Raw genomic sequence first — 21,410 nt, 5'->3', positions numbered from 1 at the left:
ATTAATACAAACAATTTTTACATATATCATAAAGCATAAGCACACTATATTACATATATTACACCACACGAATACAACTATCTTATTCCGACTCGCTCGTTTCTTCTTCTTCGGTTTTGGTTCGTTTTGCCAAGTTTCTAGGGATATATGATGTTCCCCTAATACGAGCCGTCGTTTTCCACATTGGTTTAGAAAAACCTGGTGGTTTTGAGGTTCCCGGGTCATTGTTACAACTTAAGGGCTTCGGGAGTTGACGATACATATAAAGTTCATCGGGGTTGGAATTAGATTTCTCTATTTTTATGCCCTTTCCCTTATTATTTTCTTTTGCCTTTTTAAATTCAGTTGGGGTAATTTCTATTACATCATCGGAATTCTCGTCGGAATCCGATTCATCGGAGAATTGGTAATCCTCCCAATATTTTGCTTCCTTGGCGGAAACACCATTGACCATAATTAACCTTGGTCGGTTGGTTGAGGATTTTCTTTTACTTAACCGTTTTATTATTTCCCCCACCGGTTCTATTTCTTCATCCGGTTCCGATTCTTCTTCCGGTTCCGATTCTTCTTCCGGTTCCGACTCTTCTTCCGGTTCCTCTTCGGGAACTTGTGAATCAGTCCACGAATCATTCCAATTTACATTTGACTCTTCATTATTATTAGGTGAGTCAATGGGACTTGTTCTAGAGGTAGACATCTATCACATAATATCAAACGCGTTAAGAGATTAATATATCACATAATATTCACATGTTAAAAATATATAGTTTCCAACAAAATTTGTTAAGCAATCATTTTTCAAGTAAACACAGTCAAAGTCCAGACTCACTAATGCATCCTAACAAACTCGATAAGACACACTAATGCAAAATTCTGGTTCTCTAAGACCAACGCTCGGTTACCAACTGAAATGTCCCGTTCTTATTGATTAAAAACGTTCCATATTAATTGATTTCGTTGCGAGGTTTTGACCTCTATATGAGACGTTTTTCAAAGACTGCATTCATTTTTAAAACAAACCATAACCTTTATTTCATAAATAAAGGTTTAAAAAGCTTTACGTAGATTATCAAATAATGATAATCTAAAATATCCTGTTTACACACGACCATTACATAATGGTTTACAATACAAATATGTTACATCGAAATCAGTTTCTTGAATGCAGTTTTTACACAATATCATACAAACATGGACTCCAAATCTTGTCCTTATTTTAGTATGCAACAGCGGAAGCTCTTAGTATTCACCTGAGAATAAACATGCTTTAAACGTCAACAAAAATGTTGGTGAGTTATAGGTTTAACCTATATATATATCAAATCGTAACAATAGACCACAAGATTTCATATTTCAATACACATCCCATACATAGAGATAAAAATCATTCATATGGTGAACACCTGGTAACCGACATTAACAAGATGCATATATAAGAATATCCCCATCATTCCGGGACACCCTTCGGATATGATATAAATTTCGAAGTACTAAAGCATCCGGTACTTTGGATGGGGTTTGTTAGGCCCAATAGATCTATCTTTAGGATTCGCGTCAATTAGGGTGTCTGTTCCCTAATTCTTAGATTACCAGACTTAATAAAAAGGGGCATATTCGATTTCGATAATTCAACCATAGAATGTAGTTTCACGTACTTGTGTCTATTTTGTAAATCATTTATAAAACCTGCATGTATTCTCATCCCAAAAATATTAGATTTTAAAAGTGGGACTATAACTCACTTTCACAGATTTTTTACTTCGTCAGGAAGTAAGACTTGGCCACTGGTCGATTCACAAACCTATAACAATATATACATATATATCAAAGTATGTTCAAAATATATTTACAAAACTTTTAATATATTTTGATGTTTTAAGTTTATTAAGTCAGCTGTCCTCGTTAGTAACCTACAACTAGTTGTCCACAGTTAGATGTACAGAAATAAATCGATAAATATTATCTTGAATCAATCCACGACCCAGTGTATACGTATCTCAGTATTGATCACAACTCAAACTATATATATTTTGGAATCAACCTCAACCCTGTATAGCTAACTCCAACATTCACATATAGAGTGTCTATGGTTGTTCCGAAATATATATAGATGTGTCGACATGATAGGTCGAAACATTGTATACGTGTCTATGGTATCTCAAGATTACATAATATACAATACAAGTTGATTAAGTTATGGTTGGAATAGATTTGTTACCAATTTTCACGTAGCTAAAATGAGAAAAATTATCCAATCTTGTTTTACCCATAACTTCTTCATTTTAAATCCGTTTTGAGTGAATCAAATTGATATGGTTTCATATTGAACTCTATTTTATGAATCTAAACAGAAAAAGTATAGGTTTATAGTCATAAAAATAAGTTACAAGTCGTTTTTGTAAAGGTAGTCATTTCAGTCGAAAGAACGACGTCTAGATGACCATTTTAGAAAACATACTTCCACTTTGAGTTTAACCATAATTTTTGGATATAGTTTCATGTTCATAATAAAAATCATTTTGCCAGAATAACAACTTTTAAATCAAAGTTTATCATAGTTTTTAATTAACTAACCCAAAACAGCCCGCGGTGTTACTACGACGGCGTAAATCCAATTTTACGGTGTTTTTCGTGTTTCCAGGTTTTAAATCATTAAGTTAGCATATCATATAGATATAGAACATGTGTTTAGTTGATTTTAAAAGTCAAGTTAGAAGGATTAACTTTTATTTGCGAACAAGTTTAGAATTAACTAAACTATGTTCTAGTGATTACAAGTTTAAACCTTCGAATAAGATAGTTTTATATGTATGAATTGAATGATGTTATGAACATCATTACTACCTCAAGTTTTCTGGATAAAGCTACTGGAAATGAGAAAAATGGATCTAGCTTCAAAGGATCCTTGGATGGCTTGAAAGTTCTTGAAGCAGAATCATGACACGAAAACAATTTCAAGTAAGATTTCCACTCGAAATAAGATTGTTATAGTTATAGAAATTGAATTAAAGTTTGAATATGATTATTACCTTGTATTAGAAATATAACCTACTGTAAGTAACAAAGGTTTCTTGATCTTGGATGATTACTTGGAATGGATTTAGAAAACTTGGAAGTAAACTTGCAATCTTGGAAGTATTCTTGATTTTATGAAACTAGAACTTTTGGAATTTATGAAGAACACTTAGAACTTGAAGATAGAACTTGAGAGAGATCAATTAGATGAAGAAAATTGAAGAATGAAAGTGTTTGTAGGTGTTTTTTGTCGTTGGTGTATGGATTAGATATAAAGGATATGTAATTTTGTTTTCATGTAAATAAGTCATGAATGATTACTCATATTTTTGTAATTTTATGAGATATTTCATGCTAGTTGCCAAATGATGGTTCCCACATGTGTTAGGTGACTCACATGGACTGCTAAGAGCTGATAATTGGAGTGTATATACCAATAGTACATACATCTAAAAGCTGTGTATTGTACGAGTACGAATACGGGTGCATACGAGTAGAATTGTTGATGAAACTGAACGAGGATGTAATTGTAAGCATTTTTGTTAAGTAGAAGTATTTTGATAAGTGTCTTGAAGTCTTTCAAAAGTGTATGAATACATATTAAAACACTACATGTATATACATTTTAACTGAGTCGTTAAGTCATCGTTAGTCGTTACATGTAAATGTTGTTTTGAAACCTTTAGGTTAACGATCTTGTTTAATGTTGTTAACCCATTGTTTATTATAACAAATGAGATGTTAAATTGTTATATTATCATGATATTATGATATATAATATATCTTAGTATGATATATATACAGTTAAATGCCGTTACAACGATAATCGTTACATATATGTCTCGTTTCGAAATCATTAAGTTAGTAGTCTTATTTTTACATATGTATTTCATTGTTAATACACTTAATAATATATTTACTTATCATTTAACATAATTAACCAAGTGTATCAATATCTTAATATGATTCATATGTACCTAGTAAGACGTTGTTATAACGATAATCGTTATATATATCGTTTTCGAGTTTCTTAAATTAATAGTCTCATTTTTATGTATATAACTCGTTGTTAAAATACCTAATGAGATACATACTTATAATAAAATCATGTTAACTATATATATAACCATATATATGTCATCGTATAGTTTTTACAAGTTTTAACGTTCGTGAATCACCGGTCAACTTGGGTGGTCAATTGTCTATATGAAACCTATTTCAATTAATCAAGTCTTAACAAGTTTGATTGCTTAACATGTTGGAAACACTTAATCATGTAAATAACAATTTCATTTAATATATATATAAACATGGAAAAGTTCGGGTCACTACACTGATGCTGTTGGTGGTGATGTTGATGGTACTGGTGGTGCTGGTTATGTTGCTGGTGCTGCTGCTGGTGCTCGTAGGTTTTGCACCATATTTTCCAAAGCCATTACTCGAGCGTGAAGCTCGCTGACTTCTTCTATTATTCCGGGATGATTGGCGGTTCGGACAAGGGGATGAATAAGATCTGAAATTCTAGATATTATATATTCGTGATGGGATATCCTGGAAATGAGGGTGAAAATAGTGTTCCGAATGGGTTCGCCGGTAAGTGCTTCAGGTTCTTCGCCAATAGGGCAATGTGGTGGGTGAAAAGGATCACCTTCTTCACTTCTCCATTGATTAAGTAGACTACGAACCCACCCCCAATTCATCCAGAAAAGGTGATGACTAATTGGTTGGTTCATTCCGGTTACGCTGCCATTAGAGCTTGAGGAGTTCGAGGAATCAAGTGAGAAATCCATATTATCTGATCGGAATAAGGGTTTTTGTTATAAGATGAGTGTTGAATATTGAATGATATATTTGTCTTCTTGATATACGTATATATAGCAAAAATATTTCCTTAATTTACGGAGGAAATTTAGGAAAAGTGTTAGACAAAGTCTATTAAGATAGATATGATAAGATATAATAAGATATGATGTGTCTATACTCCAATAATAGCAGTATGACGTGTATAGATCATAAAATGATAAGTATGTAATCTAATAATCTTTCGATTAAAGACTTTTAATTCTTAATGGCCTATTCAGGTCTAGGGGCTTGAGCTATAGGATCCTTTAAACCGGTAATCCAAACCCTTCCATTCTAGAGTTTCGTAGACGCCATCCGTCAAGAAAATTCAATGATAAAAAATAACGAGAAATCAAAGATTTAAAAGTAATGAATATGAGTAGTGATGACATTATAATGTCTTTGAGATTCTCAATAACTCAATGACATTTTTCGGTTCGTAAACCGATGCATAAAGGTATAAAGCATATAGGTACGTGATATAACAAGGAGGTTATATACGTTTGAGTATGAATAGTAACAAATATAGGAGTTTCAAAAATCATGAATAATATTTCATGTAATACATATGTAATACACAAAACCATATTAGATGACATAGGAATGTCGAGAACGGTGTCACATTTAAATGTGGTGGGGAATTGAATAGTACTTAGGAGAATGAGCAGAGTTCTTAGATTGGCTCGGCATTCTAAGATAAGTAAAGTTTCTAAAGTATAGTGTAGCATTTAACAGTTAAAGGCAACAATTAAAGGCACTATAGTCAAAGAAAGTTGTAGTCCTACATTGCTAAGGTACCTAATTGTATAAGGCACACATAAAATGCAATCCTGGTTCTCTACAACAATTCTGCTCTGATACCAATCTGTCACACCCCCAAATATGGACCAGGGGTAATTGTGACCAATCATATCATAACACAGTTGTATAAGCGAGAACGACTCTAAATGAGACGTTTTATTTATTAAATAAACAACGGAAGCATTATTCAAAGTTTTACATCATAAGAGTACAGTAAATGGAAAATGTTTTAAACAAAATGATAAATATGAATGATGGACTCCATGCAAGCAGCAAAGCATACATCAATCATCTAGTAGCAAGTAGCAGCTAGCTCAATTATCACCTGAGACAAAACACGCTTAAAGTGTCAACCAAAAAGGTTGAGTGAAATTCATAGGTTTATAAATAATATCCAAAGTTTTAGACCACAAGATTTAGTTTAAAGTTGATTGATATAGAAATATCAATCTAAAAGTGTTGCTGCATTTTGTAATATCGCTACTAAACAAGTTTACCCTATGACACCTTGTACTGTCAGTGTCGTGGAATCATTATTATGTAACCAAAGACCAACGGTCGAATGGTTAGAGACGTTACTCTCAATAGGTCTACTCACAATAATTAAGTTTGCATTTAAACGTAGCAATTGACGATATTACGGTAGGGATTTAGCATGAATCAAAGCATGATAGCATAGTTAACAATTTAGTACTTGTGTCTAAGAGTAAAACAGTTATAAAGCAAGCATGTGTCTCACCCCAAAAGTTATAAAACAGTTATGAAACAGTAAAAAGTGGGGCTATGAAGTTCACCTTAGTAGCACACGAAAGAATTGAACGGAAGGACGTGACCGAGATCTCAACCTAGAGATAGAACGTATGATCAGACATTGCCTAACAGACAATAGTATATAGTACTATATTGATAGTAATGGTTCACTAAAGAATTTCCATTTTCGAAAGGTTACTATTTATGGAAAGTTTCCACTTATAGTAATTTTCCAATTTTAGAAAGTTCGGGTTAATCTTTAGCAAGATGTTGTACAACTCTACTCAAACTTCGTTGCTATCAAATAAGTCAGGAATGACCAGATGTAACCGGGGGCCCAGGATTCTTGACCAGAATCTAAGTCATGGCATTTGAGATCCACAAGCTTACCCATAAATGGCAACCTAGACATCATTCACTTACGACCGTGAGTAGCGATGAAGTTCACATGAATTATACATTATCTTTGATTAATCTTCACTTTAGGTGTATACACACAACGAATTATTAATGTACTTAATAATTATATATGTGATAATATAACCTAAGTTTTATTTAATATTTAGTTATTATACCTTAGTATGTCTTATATATATTAAATATAATTAACTTTAAATAAATACCTAAATTACTTCAAAAATAATAGTGTTTTATTAATAGAACATTATTCAAAAATGTCTAAATAATAAATTAAATATCTAAAAATTACATACATAATTTTTATAGTCTTAGTTAATCATATAGATTAGTAGAAAAATTTAAGAAAACGTTTTTATTATATTTTTGTATTTATTTTTGTTTTTACCCTTAATGTATTCACAAAACAATTTTAATTCTACATAATTACTAAATAAACCCAAATAATTATTTTTATAATTTTTATAAGTTTCTATCAGTCTAATAACCTGTAGAAAAATATTTAAAAAATATTTTTTTTATTATTTTATATTTATTCTTAATTTACCTTCGAATTACATAATAATAGAGTTTAATTATATAATAAATACCAATTCGACCCAAGTAATTATTTTTATAATTTTTTCAGTTCTATATAAGTTTTAAAAACTCCGAAAAAAATTATATATATTTTATTTTTGGTTAAAAGTATTTATTACTAATTTTACATTGTTTTTACGTTTAAACACTACATAATTCGTATTAAATTATAAATAATATTCCATAAATTATCAAAATTATTTTTATGCATCATAAAACTTATAATACTAATTATAACATATAAACATAATTAATTTCGAATTTTACAAAGAATATACAATAAATATAAATATAAATGACAATATTGAAAAAAATTAATAAAAATAGAAAGTACCTCAAATTTTCTTCAAGGTTTTGAGAGAATAACTTAAGTTTTTGTGTTTGGCAATAAAAAATGAATGAGGAGCCATGTATTTATAGGTAAAAAATGGTTGGTGAAAAGAAAAAAAATAATAAAATAAAGGTGCCAATTTTGACAAAATAATAAAAACATGTTAAAAATATTTTTAATAAGTTTTTATTTTTGAAAATATTTAGTCAAAATTCATGGGCTCATTATTTAATTTTTAAAAAAAATCTTATTTCTTTTTTTTTATATAAGCTAAAAATATAAATAATGATTAAAATAACTTATCATTTAATTAATAATTATGTTACATATAGTTTTATATATAATACACATTAATATTAATATTAACTAAAGTTATTTTATATAATTAGTATAAACTTTAGTTAACAAAACGTGTTGACGAAAAAAAAATATTTAATCAACGTCGAATTTAATCATATATTAAGTATGGATAACAACCCTATGGGCAAATTAGTCAATTCAAGTATGAAAATATGAGGGTTGTTATAAAGTCTGCAATCGCGATGACAAAGAATCCAGTGTTCCATGGTAGAACAAAACACATTGATATTAAATATCACTTTTTGCGAGAAGTCTCAGCGAAGAAAGATATCGAATTAAAATACTGCAAGACAGAAGAACAGGTTGCAGATATTTTCACTAAAGCACTACCAAGACCCAAGTTCGAGTACCTACGCAATATGCTCGGAGTAACATCAAAAAACATTAAGGAGGAGTGTTAAAATATTAATGTTTTTTTCTAGAGTGATCTAGATTTAATAAGTATAGTTTAGTACAATTAGATATTTGTGAAGTAGTAACTAGAAGAGTTTGTAAGATGATTTAATTAGTCAAATATCAGAATTATCTGAGTTAAAGATCACCGACTTAAAAAGGCTATAAATAGTCATGTGGATGCAAGTTGTATACACAACAATAAAAAAACACTCAACATATCAATAATATATAATTTTATTTCTTGCAAGTGCTATCTCCATCCATCTATCTGTTGATTCTATATTTAAAAAATAATCCCCTCATTTATCACATATAATTATTCTAATACTTCCTAACTAAAACTAAACATCACATTTTAATTAAACTAAATTCTAACAGTAAGTGATGTTACAACTTAGAATTATCTAGAGTTAAAGATCACCGACTTAAAAAGGCTATAAATAGTCATGTGGATACAAGTTGTATACACTACAATAAAAAAAACACTCAACATATCAATAATATACAATTTTATTTCTTGAAAGTGCTATCTCCATCCATCTATTGTTGATTCTATATTTAAAAAATAATCCCCTCATTTATCACATATAATTATTCTAATACTTCCTAACTAAAACTAAACATCACATTTTAATTAAACTAAATTCTAACAGTAAGTGATGTTACAACTTAGAACTTATAAGTGAACCTTAATTTGATTTTTCATATAACAGCTTAGAATAAGTATTTCCATATATTCACTATGTACACATCTCACCCTTGCGTTGATTGTCGGCATTTGGGATAAAGGCCCTAGCTTAACATATTGGCTAAGTCAATTGTATGATGAGGCTTTGTGGGCCTTAACTAAATGATGCCATCCAAAAAACGAACAAATGTATGAGACGAAAAGCTTCTATTTTTGACTTATTTATCTTGTGAAAATGAGTTGATTGGTATTGTATTTTGTAAATAACAGAATTAAAAGATTTAAAATGCAAGGATTAAACATAGAAGAAAAAGTTAACCAATCACTTTGGTCATTCTAGTCTACAGCCATAAATTTAAACTTCTAAACCTTCCAGAAATTAAATTTTTTTAGTTATTAATAATATAATATCGTTCTAAATATGGATTTATCAAAAATGCTATGACTTGATTACTCATGAATGGGATCCAGCCAGCCAACACTATTGACTCGCAGTTTAAAGAATTATTCGTCTCTGTTTATATATTGACTTATCAGTGGAAAATGACATTTGGAGATGAATTATGAACACTTTTTTTTCTCTTAATACTAGTGCATAATTTCATTTAGTAGAGTGAAGTGGATCACGAAAAAGAAAATTAACATGCAACAAGCGAAAAACGGACAGTTTCCATGGGGTCTGACGAGCCTACTGGTGGTGGTAGTGATGATCATCATAACAAGCATGGCAGAACATGTAACATCACAGCCGACTGATAGAAATAGCACCCTGATGAGATATTATTGTAGTATGTATAAAGGGACGATGTTCAAAGGGATGAATGAAATTTATTTCTTTAGCAACCTTAACACCACCCTTTCTGGTCTTCGCCGCCAGTTAACCACCCAACGCTACGCCACAGTACGTACTTTGTTCAATGGTGAGCCCATTTGAGGACGTGCTCAGTGTAGGGGATATCTTTCTTTACCCAATTGTCTGAATTGTTTCGACTATGCTGTTGATCAGATTAAAGTATGCGGGGCCGGCAACGGCGCTACTGCTATTTTCACCGACTGTGAAGTCAGGTGCATATATTTATCATTTATCATGACGCAAACTTTATATATACATATTTGATGATGATGATGATGATGATGATGATGATGATGATGATGATGATGATGATGATGATGATGATGATTCGATAGTTAATGTTCAGGGTAACTAGAGCTTTTTTATATGATTTAGGTATGAAAACCGTAACTTTGCTACTGAGGTGGCTGGTTATCGTGGTGTGACGATATGTGACAAAGTGCCTGAGACAACAGACTTCCAAAAGGCAGGAAAAAAGTTACTATTAGACCTTCAAATTGCTACACCAAAAACTTCGGATTTTTATGCACTTTCTACAAGACAAGTAGCTAATGGGAATGCAACCGTATATGCCATTGCCCAGTGTAATCTGAACATAACCCAAAGTGTTTGTTCAAAATGCTTAAAAATGAGATCGGATTCTCTACACGATTGTCTTCCTGCTATTTCTGGGCGGGCAACAGGTGATGGATGCTTCATGAGGTATTCAAGGACTCCATTTTTCAGACAAAACCAGACAACTGATATTTCATCTCTCATTTTGGATGGTGAGACATTTGCTTATTTTTCGTCATTAATATGTTGTTAGTGCATTAGTAATGGAGGTTGTATAGGGGATTGTTGCGTATGTGGAGTTTTAATTGTAATAACTTTCGCACTACAAGGTGAGGATGTGGCATTCTATACATACAGTGGTTTATTCTTATACACCAATTGTATAGATAGAGTTGTTTAGCTCAATTCATAGGAGATACTCGTACTAACTAGTAAGTACTTTATCGATGAATACTGATTCTGTATGTTTGTGCTTTACAGCAGAGTCAGGCAAGAAGAGTTTCATAATACTGGGGGTTGTTGGAGGTGTAAGCTTTATACTTGTTGTACTTGCATTTTTCTTATGGTATGGCAGATCGAAAACGAGAGGTACTTACAAACAAGGTAAATAAATACAAAATTATATTTTAATTAGTTATTTACTATCAGCTTGTGCATTTAGAGGTTCATGATTACTATGACATGTGATGGTTATATGTGATACCTTAGACACAACAGAATTGAAGGGAACAGTTACCTACAGATACAAGGATTTGCAGTTGGCTACAAATAATTTTAGTGAAAAAAATATTATCGGGAAAGGTGGTTTCGGTGAGGTATTCAAGGTAATATAGTACTCCAATATTTATGTGGACGACAATAATAAAAATGATCGTTAAGTAAGAAAATAATAATTTGCACAGGTATGATTTGTAGGTGAAGTACACTTTGTAACTGACGGGACAATCCTTATTGCACGATTCAGTATGTCTAGTAACTTACTAATATAAATTCTTATGACTGACTGATATTTGTTACTTATAACTTCATAGGCAGTTCTTAATGACAATAAGGCTGTGGCAGTGAAGAAGCTTAAAATCAGATATGGTAGAGAAAAAATAGGATTTGAAAATGAAATCTTACTTACAAGTCAAATTCGCCATCGAAATCTTCTTCATCTCCTAGGATGGTCCAGTGAAGAATCTGAGTTACTACTTGTCCTGGAATACATGCCGAATGGAAGTCTTGACACCTTCTTATGGGGTAATTTGACTTTTGACTGTTGACTGTATAATGTGATTCACATGAATATCCTAATTTGAAAATATTTTTTATACTTATAAATCCATTCCATGTAGGTGCAAAAAAGGGAGCACTAAACTGGAAACAAAGATATGAAATTATATTAGGGATAGCTAGGGGTCTCGCTCATCTACACAAAGAATTTCATGTTAAAATCGTGCATAGAGATATAAAATCAAGCAACATTCTCCTTGATGACAATTTTCAACCCAAAATAGCCGATTTTGGGCTGGCAAGGTTTCATCAAGAGGATCAAAGTCATGTTATCACCAAGTTTGCTGGGACGTTGTAAGTTCGAATTACCAAACATGTTTCCCTTCATCCTTCATATTTCATCTTATAACCAGATTTTTGTATTATTGCATTTCTAGGGGCTACACAGCGCCAGAATATGCACTTTATGGCGTTTTATCAGATAAAGTCGACACTTTTAGTTTTGGTATCGTGATTCTTGAAATAATAAGCGGACAAAAATGTACTTATAGTAAGTTTGATGGATCATCCACCCAATGCCTCTTGGAACAGGTAAGTTACAAAATCAATACTTTATGCATTTGAAATTGTTATGATATATACATGCATCTGGTGACAGGCATGGAAGTTGTATGAACACAAAAATCATATAAAGTTAGTTGATGAGACAATGTAATGCGGAATTAGGGATCGATGGCTTAAATAATGGAACTATTAAGAACAAATAGAAACAAAAGCCAAACGTGGCTGTTGCTAACTTCTATTAAATTCAACTCAACTCAAAAATGGAGTGCAAGATGAATATAAAGTTCACGCATGAACAAATAAAAGGCTACTGCCAATTTTTATTATTATATCAAAACTCAACTGAATTTTTTAAAGTCATGAAACCAAATATAAATACGGAGTACCCTAGAAACTAAAGTAGCTAGGAAATAGGAAAACAAAAGGAGATAAAGATACACTAATTCTTATCCAATACAAACTTAAATAATAATTATCCAATCCCACGTTTAAACTTTTTGATCACATGTTTCAAGTTCACAAAAAACTCTTTAAGCATTATGGGTCGAATGATAATTTGGCCAAATTCTGTGTCTTTTGTAGCCCGTGTATTACTTGAGCCCGTATCTACATCATTCTCTCCTTCTTCGAAAAGACTCGTCCTCGAGTCTACAACATCAATGAAGGAAACATCCATCTCATCCTTAAGAACGACACAAATGTTTTGTAACTCGTTTTTCAAATTAACATCAAGATCTTCGCAAGAGAAAATATTAACAACTTCGTTAGACACGTTCGTGTCTTTATTAGTGACAGGAGTGCCGAATTCAATGATTTCATAATTGATGCCAATATTATCAACATCACTGACATTCAGAAAATTTGCATCCTTTTCAGTATCTGTATCATAGATAGGTTCTTTATCCTCACCATCCGTATCATAGATGGGTTCGGAATCTTCATCTACGATAGGTTCGGGAACGTATTCGAGATTGAAAATTTGTTCAACCTTCACACCCATGGTCTGTAAGGGATCATCATGATGATCCTGTATGAATCCGCTCGGCGCATCGGCGAATGGATTCATACTTTTCCACCGGTTCTCTGTTTGATACGAAGCATAGCGTTCATCATATTTATGATGTCGGCCCCGTTCTAATATTGCTATTCTTCGTTGCAAACGCTCGATTTCAGCATCTCTCGGATCAATATAACTGCCTCGTCCGGCGTATCTGCTATAGTCACCTCGGTAGCTGTTGTTAGCCATGCCTGGAATCTGATACCACATAATGCGGAATTAGGGATCGATGGCTTAAACAATGGAACTATTAAGAACAAATAGAAACAAAAGCCAAACGTGGTTGTTGCTAACTTCTATTAAATTCAACTCAACTCAAAAATGGAGTGCAAGATGAATATAAAGTTCACGCATGAACAAATAAAAGGCTACTGCCAATTTTTATTATTATATCAAAACTCAACTGAATTTTTTAAAGTCATGAAACCAAATATAAATACGGAGTACCCTACAAACTAAAGTAGCTAGGAAATAGGAAAACTAAAGGAGATAAAGATACACTAATTCTTATCCAATACAAACTTAAATAATAATTATCCAATCCCACGTTTAAACTTTTTGATCACATGTTTCAAGTTCACAAAAAACTCTTTAAGCATTATGGGTTGAATGATAATTTGGCCAAATTCCGTGTCTTTTATAGCCCGTGTATTACTTGAGCCCGTATCTACATCACAATGGATGATCATGAGTATGAAGACGAACATGTGATGAAGATCATTGAGATTGCTTTGTTGTGCTCTCAATCACCAGCTTCGAAACGACCAACCATGTCTCAAATTGTTTCGATGCTTCTCAATATTTCAACACAAGAAGAAAGACAGATATCCAAACCTATTTTCATTGATCACAATACCAAGATAGATATAAAATCTTCGTAGATTCTATTGACAATTTTTGTAGAATTCTTGTATGAACCATTTAAAAAATGAAGTATAAATAAAAGAATGGTCAGTTACATGTTAACTTTACTACTTCCACAAGGACTAAAACACTAATTCAGTAGACAGCTTGTTAACAAGATATTGTAATCGTAAATATAATTGACAATATATACTAAGATTATTATTTTTACAAAAGAAATATAAAGTCAAAACACAAAATTAATGTTTTCCCTTGCTAGCAATGTTGTTGGAAAGCCAATCCAGTCCCTCATACAGACCTTCCCCTGAAGTTGCACATGTGCTCTGAATATACCTGATTCACATCAATTTATACAATTATTAATTAAGTCTTTTATTTATTTACTGCTCTAAACTTACATATTTATGCATTTATGCTACACTGCTAATTTTGACCCATTTGTTGCATATTCTTTTAGGCTAGTTTCTTATGTTCTTGTTTAATTTAGCTGTTTGACTTGTTTAAAGTAAGTGGGTCAAAAGTGACATGTAAAATGTTGCTTCTCAGTAAATAGTAATTTTGTTGAATACTTTACCAGTGTCGCTGTTGAAAAGAATGCAAGCCGAGCTTATCTGTGATTTCAGCTGCATTCATAGCATTCGGAAGATCTTGTTTATTGGCAAACACAAGCAATACTGCATCTTTAATTCATCCTATAACGCACGTGATCTCACAAATTACTTAAATCGACCGTATTCCCACTTGAGCTACTAAATTAACAAGAGGATTAAGATTGCAATTGATACCTCACTTAGCATTCGTTGTAGCTCATCTTTAGCCTCTGTGATACGGTCACGATCATTACTATCAATCACAAAGATAAGACCTTGTGTGTTCTGGAAGTAGTGTCTCCACAAAGGCCGAATCTGAAAACATCCATATCAGCTTTTGATTGAACATGTATATCATAAAATGAAAAAATAATCAATTGTGCTCTGTTTGATGAATAATATTATATATATTTATTTATATCATATTAATAGTTTAAAAAGACAAACCTAATATTTTATATTTTTATATCATGTTAGTAGTTTAAAAAGAAACTTACCTTGTCCTGACCACCAACATCCCATACAGTGAAGCTAATGTTCTTATACTCAACAGTCTCCACATTAAATCCTGCCACAATATGCTTATATCCGATTCAAGTGTATTCCATTTATATTTGATATTTAAGTGAATGCACCATTCAAGACTCAATAATAGAAACTGAATACGAGTATTGAGGATTAGTTGTATTGTAATGTGAATATACCAATAGTAGGAATAGTGGTGACCACTTCTCCCAATTTGAGCTTGTACAAAATTGTGGTTTTACCGGCTGCATCTAAACCAACCATCAAAATACGCATCTCTTTCTTAGCGAACAAGCGGTTAAAGAGCTTGGTGAACGACAGACCCATCTTAAGATCTAACAAAGAACAACCATAGTCATACATTGATCATCAACACACCAAAAAGAACAAACTAAATAGGATAATGAGTAGCAGAATATAGGTAGCATTTTGATATGTGACAACTGACAACTTTAGAAAGGGATGAAAATAGTAGATGGAAGCAAAATATCATTATAGTTTATCCATACAAAGAGCAAAAGAGGATAACTTATACAAATAAATCATAAATCATCCTACACAAAACATAACATTAACATAAACAGATTTAAATAAAAGGTTACATTACATTACATAAAGAATCAATAGAAGCATGAAAATGTGCAATAAAGTAATCAAACAACAAACGAAAATCATAAATTATCATTAAACAAATAAGCAATGGCAAAACATTATTGATCCATATTTATGTTTAAACATTCAATTAAAAGGGAAATATATATTTTATGTATGTTATAGGCATGAATTGATTAATTATATTGGATTGTATAACAACAAATGAAGATGAACATGTTAAAAAAGTGATTATGCGACTCACGATCTGCCGAAGATTTAAAAAGTTGACGAAGAATGATTGCAGTGTGGATTGATCCCCAGAAATTATTATTTGTTGGATGGGAGAATTTACGAGAGAGATGATCATGAAAACTGATTCAGAATGGATCAAACAAACAAAATTAAATGAACGCTTAGTTGATGATGATAATTTACTTGTCTTTTGAAGGAATTTATATTAACTAGTGAAATGACCGCGAAATCACGGGTTTGTTTAAACGAAAGAGTTTAATGATATGTTTTAGGTATTAAGTGAACGTAAATGTTAAAGTCAATTAGTTTAATGACCCGTGAACCCACAAAGTCCGACTAAGAAACTTGTCAGTTGACATCCAATCTTAAGAGATAATATTGATTTTCAATTTATTTTAAAAATGTAAATTAAATACTCAATTCAAAATAATTAATTAAAATAACTCAAAATTATTTAATTTTAATAATTAAAATAATTATTAATAAGATTTAGTAATAATAATTAATTAATAAGATTAAATTTTAATTTAAATAATTTAAATTAATGAAATCACCCACCATGTTTAGATTTTTTTCTTTTATTTTTTGATTTCTTTTTAACAAATGAATTACACTAATAATGACATCATCATTATAGGATTTTAATAAAAACTATAGATTTATTACGCATATTTACTTAATATATTTAAGACAAAATTTTGTCCTTGACTTTCAACTCCGTACCAAACACCCACCGAAACAGACAATTCCAGATGCCCTCCACAAGATCCACTATCGCCTCTTGGCTTTGCTTTAATAGATTCTATTCAACTGGAAGGAGCATTATACTACTTTTGTACTTTGAAGAGTAGTTTCATCGGTGGAAGGGAGGGATAAGGTTGTTCGACTGAAGCCCGACCTCTATGATCTGAAATGAGTAAGGAAATGCCCCTAGAAGAAAAGGATCTTTACTGAAAAAGAGCTTAGAGGTTTAGTCAGCTATTGTCCTTTTTTCCTTTTTTCAAGGGTAGACCTTTTCTTTTAGGTGACATTAAACTTCTTTTTTTTTTTTTTTTTACTTCGTTGACCTCAAACTATTAAGATATCTTACAAATGACTTTGGAGTTAATGATTGTTAACTTTTGTCCGTTAAGTGTTATTTTTATTTATTTATTGTATTTAAACTATAATATAAAATGGGTTAAAGTTTGACGTGGACTGTAAGATATATATGGATAGGTTAAAAGAATGTTAAAGTTTCCTGTGTTAACGTTATACTGATGTGGAGATATAAGTTCTGTTAAAGGGCCAAAAGTTCAAACGAGAACCACAAAAAAGGCAAGAAGTGCGAGAACTTTTAATTTACAAAGATTTTCACATGTGAGTAGATAAATCACCCATAAATATTGATGATGAATAAGAATGAACATAAAATAGTCCGAAAAAACTTATATTTTTCCTATATAATTAAATATATAGTTTCATGTTCACAAGTGCATATTTGTTTGTGTAACATGTGAACAATTCATATAATTAACAATTTAACATGTTACTTGTGGTAATGAACATATGTATGTTAATAATACGTGGGTACCGAACAAAGCGCATTCATTAGGAATAAATCCATCCTTGATGGTGCTCTTGTTTTAAACGTGGTGGTGGATTTTCTGAAACATAAAAGATGAAAAGTTTCATTTTTAAGATTGATTTTGCTAAAGCCTTCGATAGCGTGAATTGGTGCTTTCTCTTCAACATCTTAGAAAAACTTTGTTTCGGGATTAGGTGGATTAAGTGGATGAAAGCATGTATATGTTCGGCTTCGGTATCTATCTTCGTAAATGGATCGCCTACAATGGAATTTAAACCCGAAAGAGGCATACGTCAAGGGGACCCTCAATTTGATTGCAAAAACCTCCTTACACAATGAGCTTCTACATGGCGTTCTAATCGGCAACCAAAATATTGAGGTCACAAATTTACAATATGCCGACGACACTATCTTTTTGGACAAGTGGGGTAAACGCAACGTGGGTAATGTAATGAAAGTTCTTAAATGCTTAGGGTCTTAAGATAAATATTTCTAAAAGTAGCATTTATGGCATCGGGGTATCAAAAGATGAATGCTCTCTGATGGCGAACCACTTTGGGTGTAAGGAAGGCTCCATGCCTTTTTTGTATCTCGGTTTACCGGTTGGGACAAAGAAGTCCAAGTTTAGTGATTGGGATGCGGTTTCCTCAAAATTCCAAAAGCGTCTTCGGAGTTGAATTATGAACACTTTTTTCTCTCTTAATACTAGTGCATAATTTCATTTAGTAGAGTGAAGTGGATCAGGAAAAAGAAAATTAACATGCAACAAGTGAAAAACAGACAGTTTCCATGGTGGTTGACGAGCCTATTGGTGGTGGTAGTGATGATCATCATAACAAGCATGGCAGAACATGTAACATCACAGCCGACTGATAGAAATAGCACCCTGATGAGATATTATTGTAGTATGTATAAAGGGACGATGTTCAAAGGGATGAATGAAATTTATTTCTTTAGCAACCTTAACACCACCCTTTCTGGTCTTCGCCGCCAGTTAACCACCCAACGCTACGCCACAGTACGTACTTTGTTCAATGGTGAGCCCGTTTGGGGACATGCTCAGTGTAGGGGATATCTTTCTTTACCCGATTGTCTGAATTGTTTCGACTATGCTGTTGATCAGATTAAAGTATGCGGGGCCGGCAACGGCGCTACTGCTATTTTCACCGACTGTGAAGTCAGGTGCATATATTTTTCATTTATCATGACGCAAACTTTATATATACATATTTGATGATGATGATGATGATGATGATGATGATTCGATAGTTAATGTTCAGGGTAACTAGAGCTTTTTTATATGATTTAGGTATGAAAACCGTAACTTTGCTACTGAGGTGGCTGGTTATCGTGGTGTGACGATATGTGACAAAGTGCCTGAGACAACAGAGTTCCAAAAGGCAGGAAAAAAGTTACTATTAGACCTTCAAATTGCTACACCAAAAACTTCGGATTTTTATGCACTTTCTACAAGACAAGTAGCTAATGGGAATGCAACCATATATGCCATTGCCCAGTGTAATCCGAACATAACCCAAAGTGTTTGTTCAAAATGCTTAAAAATGAGATCGGATTCTCTACACGATTGTCTTCCTGCTATTTCTGGGCGGGCAACAGGTGATGGATGCTTCATGAGGTATTCAAGGACTCCATTTTTCAGACAAAACCAGACAACTGATATTTCATCTCTCATTTTGGATGGTGAGACATTTGCTTCTTTTTCGTCATTAATATGTTGTTAGTGCATTAGTAATGGAGGTTGTATAGGGGATTGTTGCGTATGTGGAGTTTTAATTGTAATAACTTTCGCACTACAAGGTGAGGATGTGGCATTGTATACATACAACGGTTTATTCTTATACAGCAATTGTATAAAGTTGTATAGCTCAATTTATACAACGAGATACTCGTACTAACTAGTAAGTACTTTATCGATGAATACTGATTCTGTATGTTTGTGCTTTACAGCAGAGTCAGGCAAGAAGAGTTTCATAATACAGGGGGTTGTTGGAGGTGTAAGCTTTATACTTGTTGTACTTGCATTTTTCTTATGGTATGGCAGATTGAAAACGAGAGGTACATACAAACAAGGTAAATAAATACAAAATTATATTTAATCAATTAACAGCTGGTGCATTTAGAGGTTCATGATTACTATGACATGTGATGGTTATATGTGATACCTTTGACACAACAGAATTGAAGGGAACAGTTACCTACAGATACAAGGATTTGCAGTTGGCTACAAATAATTTTAGTGAAAAAAATATTATCGGGAAAGGTGGTTTCGGTGAGGTATTCAAGGTAATATAGTACTCCAATATTTATGTGGACGACAATAATAAAAATGATCGTTAAGTAAGAAAATAATAATTTGCACAGGTATGATTTGTAGGTGAAGTACACTTTGTAACTGACGGGACAATCCTTATTGCACGATTCAGTATGTCTAGTAACTTACTACTAATATAAATTCTTATGACTGACTGATATTTGTTACTTATGACTTCATAGGCAGTTCTTAATGACAATAAGGCTGTGGCAGTGAAGAAGCTTAAAATCAGATATGGTAGAGAAAAAATAGGATTTGAAAATGAAATCTTACTTACAAGTCAAATTCGCCATCGAAATCTTCTTCATCTCCTAGGATGGTCCAGTGAAGAATCTGAGTTACTACTTGTCCTGGAATACATGCCGAATGGAAGTCTTGACACCTTCTTATGGGGTAATTTGACTTTTGACTGTTGACTGTATAATGTGATTCACATGAATATCCTAATTTGAAAATATTTTTTATACTTATAAATCCATTCCATGTAGGTGCAAAAAAGGGAGCCCTAAACTGGAAACAAAGATATGAAATTATCTTAGGGATAGCTAGGGGTCTCGCTCATCTACACAAAGAATTTCATGTTAAAATCGTGCATAGAGATATAAAATCAAGCAACATTCTCCTTGATGACAATTTTCAACCCAAAATAGCCGATTTTGGGCTGGCAAGGTTTCAACAAGAGGATCAAAGTCATGTTATCACCAAGTTTGCTGGGACGTTGTAAGTTCGATTCACCAAACATGTTTCCCTTCATTCGTCATATTTCATCTTATAACCAGATTTTTGTATTATTTGCATTTCTAGGGGCTACACAGCGCCAGAATATGTACTTCATGGCGTTTTATCAGATAAAGTTGACACTTTTAGTTTTGGTATCGTGATTCTTGAAATAATAAGCGGACAAAAATGTACTTATAGTAAGTTTGATGGATCATCCACCCAATGCCTCTTGGAACAGGTAAGTTACAAAATCAATACTTTATGCATTTGAAATTGTTATGATATATACATGCATCTGGTGACAGGCTTGGAAGTTGTATGAACACAAAAATCATATAAAGTTAGTTGATGAGACAATGGATGATCATGAGTATGAAGACGAACATGTGATGAAGATCATTGAGATTGCTTTGTTGTGCACTCAATCACCAGCTTCGAAACGACCAACCATGTCTCAAGTTGTTTCGATGCTTCTCAATATTTCAACACAAGAAGAAAGACAGATATCCAAACCTATTTTCATTGATCACAATACCAAGATAG

At 32.3% G+C, this 21,410-nt stretch overlaps 1 protein-coding gene and 2 pseudogenes across 1 annotated transcript in view; 2 read left to right on the top strand and 1 right to left on the bottom strand.

Annotated features, from left to right (window-relative positions):
* The first annotated feature begins 9,822 nt into the window (after positions 1-9,822).
* On the top strand, positions 9,823-14,304 carry LOC139855087 (cysteine-rich receptor-like protein kinase 2; annotated as a pseudogene).
* Positions 14,305-14,512: 208 nt separating this feature from the next.
* Positions 14,513-16,383, bottom strand: LOC139852270 (ADP-ribosylation factor-like; annotated as a pseudogene).
* A 2,158-nt stretch (positions 16,384-18,541) lies between these two features.
* Positions 18,542-21,410, top strand: part of LOC139855086 (cysteine-rich receptor-like protein kinase 2) — a 2,886-nt gene continuing 17 nt past the window's right edge. The window contains exons 1-8 of the mRNA XM_071844339.1: positions 18,542-18,997; positions 19,125-19,527; positions 19,798-19,906; positions 20,013-20,119; positions 20,330-20,540; positions 20,636-20,867; positions 20,952-21,105; positions 21,173-21,410. The exon at positions 21,173-21,410 is cut by the window's right edge and continues 17 nt beyond it. Coding sequence (XP_071700440.1) covers positions 18,576-18,997; positions 19,125-19,527; positions 19,798-19,906; positions 20,013-20,119; positions 20,330-20,540; positions 20,636-20,867; positions 20,952-21,105; positions 21,173-21,410 — 1,876 coding nt within the window. The 5' untranslated portion in view covers positions 18,542-18,575. The remainder of the gene's footprint in view (positions 18,998-19,124; positions 19,528-19,797; positions 19,907-20,012; positions 20,120-20,329; positions 20,541-20,635; positions 20,868-20,951; positions 21,106-21,172) is intronic.

The sequence above is a fragment of the Rutidosis leptorrhynchoides genome, chromosome 6 (assembly GCF_046630445.1).
Source record: "Rutidosis leptorrhynchoides isolate AG116_Rl617_1_P2 chromosome 6, CSIRO_AGI_Rlap_v1, whole genome shotgun sequence".
NCBI classification, from domain to species: Eukaryota; Viridiplantae; Streptophyta; class Magnoliopsida; order Asterales; family Asteraceae; genus Rutidosis; species Rutidosis leptorrhynchoides.
This window is presented reverse-complemented; position numbering and strand designations above follow the sequence as displayed.